The 7,082-nt window shown below is 43.2% G+C and overlaps 1 protein-coding gene across 1 annotated transcript in view; it reads left to right on the top strand.

Moving 5' to 3' along the window:
• Nucleotides 1-1,963, top strand: part of USP46 (ubiquitin specific peptidase 46) — a 40,962-nt gene extending 38,999 nt beyond the window's left edge. Inside the window, exon 9 of the mRNA XM_087963560.1 lies at nt 154-1,963. Coding sequence (XP_087819686.1) covers nt 154-255 — 102 coding nt within the window. The 3' untranslated portion in view covers nt 256-1,963. The remainder of the gene's footprint in view (nt 1-153) is intronic.
• The last annotated feature ends 5,119 nt before the right edge of the window (nt 1,964-7,082 follow it).

Raw genomic sequence — 7,082 nt, forward strand, 5'->3', positions numbered from 1 at the left:
ATAAGGAAAGATATTATAAGAAAGTATAAGGCTCAAAATAGCCTGGTTGTCTAGCTTGCTGAAACCTGAGGCCAAATCCCATTGCTTATAAACATGATGTCCATTTCAGCATTCCTGTTTTGATAGCTTCTCTCTTTTCTTTTCTCCCCTTAGAAAATCGATGCACAAGCTATTGAAGAATTCTATGGCCTGACGTCCGATATATCAAAAAATTCAGAATCTGGGTATATTTTATTTTACCAGTCAAGGGAATGATTGGGAAGACTTGTGACTTTCTCCATACTAGAGTGGATCCTGACCAATGCTGTTAACCTGACTACACTGTAGACCTGACCAATACAGCCCACGCAGGATCATTGCTTAATCGTTGACTAAAACTCCTAACTTATGTCTAGAAGATTCTCCCATCTTAAGTCATCAAGAAGAAGAGCAAATGTAGAGAGGCTCACATTCATCAGGTGAATCCACCAAATGGAGGTATAATGTTGGATAGATGCTTGCATCACCGTTAAGGACCACTTCTTCTTCGCCCATTCCTTTTCAGCAGTGATTTTCAGACTGTGGAGTTGTGGAGTTTCTCGACAGATTCACGAGGATTCCTCAATAATAAGACCACTCAAAATGAGAGCAATCTACAAGATACCTACTAGAGGTCTACGACAGCTTGCCGCAGCCAGCTCGCCATGGGACAAGAGTTACACTAATATCAAAGGAATAGAAATAGAATCATTAAAGGAGGCTAAAGGAAGGACAACATGAAATGTGAATGACAAAAAAATAATTTTTAAATTATTTTAAATAATGAAATTGAATTGTTGAGTTGTTGCATGGTGAGTTGGCCATGTCGGATTCTCCTGCGGTGAGTTGACCATACCAAATTGGTCATCATGAGTTGGCCATCGTGAGTTGGCTGCAGTAAGCAGTTCCATTCCATTACTATCAGACCAGGTGATTCATTGCTGATCCCTACAGGGACAGAGACAAGAAGGAAGAATTTGTTTGAAGAAGCAAGAATATATTCTCACAAGGAATAGCATCAGCTGAAGACAACTTCACTCAAGCCACTTCTCCAAAACCAGGAACCAGAGTTGATAACCAATTCCTTAAAGCAGCTTTTCCGAGCCTGTGTATTTTTAGATGTTTTTTTAGGCTGCAATTTGCATCTTGAGCTTTTCACATGCTGTTCAGGGATAGTGTAAGTTGTTGTCTACAACATCTCGGGGCCTCTTGCTGATTTTTTTTATCTGTTCGTCCCGTAACTACAGTATAGGTAGTCCTCGGCTTATGACCGTAATTGAGCCACGCCCAATTTTATCACCTTTTTGGGCAATGGTCATTAAGTGAAAGTGTTGGTTGTTAAGCAAACCTATTTTAGCCAATGGGCTAAATCCCCAAACTTGGCAATTTTAAGACTTGTGGACTTAAAGCTATGCTGGCTGGAGAATCCTGGGAGTTGAAGTCCACAAGTCTTAAAGTTGCCAAGTTTGAAGGCCCCTGGGCTAAATGATAAGTTTCCTGCAAAAAAAAAATAATAAATTGTAGAAAATCACAGTCACCTGACCACAGGATGCCACAAATGGCCGGAAATGGGGACTGGTTTCCAAGCACCCAATCGCATGACTGGGATGGCTCTCAGGATTTTGAAACCGGATGGTTAATAATTCTGGGGAGATCCATCATAACTTTGAATGGTTGTTGGTCATAACCAAGGACTCTCTGCACTGATGTTAGACTGAAGGTATGCTGTATTTTAAAGTGTGCACAATGCATTTTTTTTAAATTGATGAATTCCAGGAAGCCTTAGCAGCCCATGCTATATAAAGTGAGTTTTTCAGGAGCCTTGTGATAAGTGCTTCTGAAAAGATTGTGAAAAGGGTTTTCGTGTTGTAGGAAATCCGAAACCATTGCTTTCAAGGTAATTGCCATTCACAGGAAGGCAAGATAAATATTTTTTGGAACTGGGCTTGGGCTATGGATTATTTTAGATGGGTGTTCTCCCTTAGAGAGTTGAGCCTTCTAAGCTTTGGCTTATTGAAAAAGAAATCAAGTTGGCGACGCCAAGCCGTACATTCCCTTAAAAGGATTTTAGTCTCACTTAAATCATGCTGCAGATCCACATTCCCTGTTTGTTGTAGGGCAGCCATTCACTGTCGTACATGGCCCAGAGTCACGTTTTTGTGTGATGGGCGATCTGGCTCTTTGGATTCTAACAAACAATTAGGAGATATGGCACTGAAAAAATGAGAGTCTATTTTTCTGGGTTAGTTTCATTGCAAAAGTTACAGTTTTGTTCTTCACCCAATGAGATGCCAGAAATTTGGTTCTTGCTTATTCAGATCTTTGTATCAATGTCACATGCATTGTCCAAGAATTAAACACATCCAGTTAAGCAAATAGTAACCACAATCCAAAGTTCCATAAGATTTAAACACACAAGCAGAATCCCATGTGGGATTTGTAGTTCTTTTCCCTCTTGGAAGATTGAACAAGCGTGCTTATGAGATCCTGCATGCTGCTGGCTTGAACAATGGTGCTGAGGCCTACAGATTGCTACGTTTCAGTAAATTTCATGGACTGCAGAGAGAGCAAAACGGGATGGCATCTTCTGGAGCTTCCCAAGCTGTGCAATATATTTCACATTTGCAGTAAGAACCAGTTCTTTGGGTTCTGTCCCTTTGCAATTGGGGCCGGGGTAGGCGTCGCCAAGGTGGGTGTGGCCAGCTTGATGTCACTCAGGTCAGGGGCGCCTGTGGTGGCCCGAGCGATCTCCCAGCAAAAACAGGCTCCCAAGCTCCATTTTTGGCCACGACGGCCTCTTGCAGCCCTCTGCCAGTGAATAAGCAGCTTGGCCGAAAATGGAGCTCAGGATGGCTGCGTGCATTTTCAGTGGCAGAGGGCTGCAGGAGGCTGTCGTGGCCAAAAATAGAGCCAAGCTCCGTTTTTTCTGGCAGAGGCACCATGGGCCGGATCTGGTCTGCGGGCCTTGAGTTTGACACCCCTGAAGTAGAGCATAATTGGCAAGATCCAGGGGTGGGATTCTACCAGTTTGCACCTATTCGCTAGAACCGGTTGTTAACATTCTAAGCAGTTTGGAGAACCGGTTGTTAGAAGAAATTACTGGCCTAATCTTGTAAGGAAGGCAGGAAGGAAACATTCTGGTGTTGCTTACAGAAACTGCCTCTCCGTTAACCCTTTTTACATTCTTGGCAGGACTAGACTTCCTGTCTCTGGAACTTCTCTGGAGTTTATTTTCCCTCCTTTGCTGGTACTTTGCTTGTGTGGAGTGACCATTCAAAGTTACAATGGCACTGAAAAAAGTGACTTATGACCATTATTCACACTTATGACTGTTGCAGTATCCCCACAGTCATGAGAGGCCAGGCAAGGAGATGCATGCCTCAATGTGAGTGATATTGAGCTGGCCATGCCCAGCCAATAACATGACCACCAAGCCATGTCCACCCAGTCACATGACCACCAAGCCACGCCCACCAACTAAGCCATGCCCACAGAACCAGTTGTTAAAAAATTTGAATCCCATCCCTAAGTGTCAGCTGGTGCTCCATTCAAAATCCAAGAAAGAAATACTTAGACTCCTTTAATCAGAGAAAAGATATCTTTTACCGGAAATCAAGTGGTAGCAACAAAAGAATTCTGAATCTGAGAAAATGGGCGCGTAAATCACATATACAAAGTAATGGCAACGTTCCCACCCCCAAGAGTTCAATTGGCTCATCCAATTAAAAGTTGTGTATATCATCATGTGGGCATCTCCAGGTGGTGATGAGGCTTCTGTCCGTTGACCTTGACATAGTTTGATAAAGGGCTGCAGCTGCGCATAGCATAGGATAGAAACCTAAGCAAGAATGTACCTCCCCCCCCCCAGTTGATACAGTTCTGGTTTGTAACACCTCCAGCTCACTTCCCATAACCATTCCCCCCTCCCCCCCGTTACTTATGACAGCCGAAAGATGCAAAGCAAAGGGAGAAAATCTTGAAGGCTGACATTCAGCCCTCCTAGAAAAGAGACGTTAGTCCTAAAAAAGATAAAAATAGAAGGTAATAGAAAATATACGTGTAACAGCAACATACTAATTTTTTAGGGTTTATTCGGATATTTAGTACGAAATGCCTTTATTAAGTGTAGGAGCTCTTAACATCCTTCTCATTCACCCACTCAGCCTGTGAAGGAGGAAAATGTTTCCAAGCAACCAAATACTGGAGTCGACCCCTTCATTTTCGAGAATCCAAAATTTCTTTAACTTCAAAATGTTGTTCACCTTCAATTAACAATAGTACAGGGGGATCAACCTGAGTTGGTCTCAAGTCGGAGATATGTTCAGGTTTTAATAAACTAACGTGGGAAACAGGGTGGATCCGTCGAAGAGTTTTTGGTAATTTCAGTTGGACTGCCACAGGGTTCACAATTCGTTCAATTGAGAAAGGTCCAACATACTTAGGTCCAAGCTTTTTTGACTTTTGTGTGGTCTGCAAATATCTGGTGGATAAAAAGACCTTGTCACCCACTTGATATGGTTTTTGTGGAGTTCTCTTTTTATCTGCAATTTTTTAATGAGCTTGATGAGCATCATCTAATGCTTTACGGGTGACCAGCCAGGTAAGCTGGAGCTGTGTTATCCATTCATCTAATGAATGAATGTTAGGTTTCTCCCGTGGAAGCTCGGGTATGGGTACAAAGTCTTGTCCTGAAGCCACTTTAAACGGAGTAAACACAGTACTACTGTGTACCGAATTATTATATGCCACCTCAGCGAATGGCAATAGGTCAGCCCAATTATCTTGCTGATAATTTATATAACATCGAAGATATTGTTCCAATACCAAGTTAGTTCTCTCACAAGCCCCATTGGTTTGTGGGTGGTGGGCGGAGCTTAAGCCCTGGGCGGAGCCCAATAACTTCAGGAACTCCTTCCAAAAGTTTGAGGTAAAGTGGACACCCCGTCTGAGATTATGCGTTCAGGAACCCCATGTAACCTGTAGATATGTAAAATAAACAGTTTAGCCAACGTTTTTGCAGATGGGATTTTCGGACAAGGTATGAAATGTACCTGTTTGGAAAACAAATCAGTTACTACCCAAATAACTGTATTCCCCCCCACTTTCAGGTAATTCCACTATAAAATCCATAGAGATTTCCTTCCATGGAGCCATTGGTCTAGCCACATTTTGAAGTAAGCCTGCTGGTTTACCAGGAGGCCGTTTGGCTGAGGCACAGATAGGACAACTAGCTACATAAGTCTCAATGTCCTTTTTCAAGGTAGGCCACCAAAATTGCCTTTTAACCAAGTGTAAGGTTTTCACGAATCCAAAATGACCAGCGGCTTTAGAGTCATGAGCTTGCTGTAATATTTGGTTTCTCAGCTTCACTGGCACATATAATTTGGCCCCACCCATGCCAAACCATCTCTAATTGTACAGTTATTTGAGTGAGCAAGAAACCAATCATCAAGTTTTAGAGCATCTCTTAATTGTGCAGTCAAATTTGATAAATCAACCTCCTTCTTTTTCTGAGCTCTGGTAACCACTGGAGCTGCCAACCGTTTGGTTGGGACAATCGGCCATATCACTTCTTGGCGAGCACTATTATATTGAGGTAATCTAGATAAAGCATCTGCCAAGAAGTTCTTCCCCCCTGGAATGTACTTCAATAAAAAATTAAAGTGCTTAAAGTACTGCGCCCAGCGAACTTGCTTGGGAGACAGCTTCCGAGGCGTTTTCAAAGCCTCCAAATTTTTATGATCTGTCCACATCTCAAATGGGTGTTTTTCCCCTTCCAAGAAATGCCTCCAGGTTAACAGAGCCCAGCGAACTGCAAAAGCTTCTTTTTCCCAGATGGCCCATCTTCTTTCGGTTTCAGTTAGTTTACGGGAAGTATATGCACACGGTTGCAGAGTCCCCATCTCGTTTGCTTGTAGTAACACCGCCCCAACTGCTACGTCACTCACATTGGCTTGGATTACAAAAGGAGCATCCATGTCCGGGTGCTTGAGTACTGGTTCAGCAGCAAACAGTCATTTCAGCTTTTCAAAAGTGGCTTGACATTCCATGGACCACTCCAGTGGTTTACTAGGCTTTGGTTTCACCTCCCCTTTGGTTTTTAGGAGATTTGTGATAGGCATTGCAATCTTCGCAAAAGCAGGGATAAATTGACGGTAAAAATTAGCGAATCCCAAGAAACTTTGAAGTTGTTTCCTGGTGCGGGGAGGGGCCCATTCCAAAACGGCACGAACCTTCCCCGGATCCATTTCTATGCCATCATGTGAGATGCGACAACCTAAATAGTCAATTTTTTCCTGGTGGAATTCACACTTGGACAACTTTGCATACAGCTCAGCAGCTCCAAGTTTTTCCCGAACTGACTGCACTAGTTTCACATGTTCATCACAAGTCTCTGTGTAGATAAGAATATCATCTAGATAAACCAACACCCCTTTGTATAGATGTTCATGCAACACCTGATTGATCATTTGCATGAATACTGCAGGGGCCCCCTGTAGGCCAAATGGAAGAAGGTTGAATTGGAAACAACCCATTGGGCAGTTAAAAGCAGTTTTCCATTCATCTCCTTCCTTAATTCGAACCCGGTAATATGCTTTTCTCAAGTCGAGTTTTGTAAAAAAATTTCCCTTTGGCCAAGTGGGCCAACATGTCCTTCATTAAGGGGAGGGGGTACACGTTCTCCACTGAAATAGCGTTCAGGTTTCTGTAGTCAACACAAACGAAGGGAGCCATTTTTCACGGAACAATACTGGGGCTGCTACCCGGGGTCTAGCAGGTTGGATGAAACCACGTTCCAAATTCTTATCGATAAATGACCGCAGCTCTTCTAGCTCCCATGGTGTCATCGAGTACAGTTTCGGTTTTGGGAGTTTCACCCCGGGTAAAATTTCAATACTGCAATCTGTTGAACGATGGGAGGGAAGCTCATCTGAGGCCTTTTCACTGAATACTTCCTTTAAGTCCCAATATTCCTCTGGAATTTTCTCCTCCCCCTTCAGGTTCTCGGTGCCAGTGGAGGCCAGTTCAGTGGGATTCTTGAGTTTCGGTTGAGATTGCCCCTC

This window comes from Notechis scutatus, chromosome 4, assembly GCF_049901735.1.
Source record: "Notechis scutatus isolate UNSWTSFEM ecotype Mainland chromosome 4, rNotScu1.2, whole genome shotgun sequence".
NCBI classification, from domain to species: Eukaryota; Metazoa; Chordata; class Lepidosauria; order Squamata; family Elapidae; genus Notechis; species Notechis scutatus.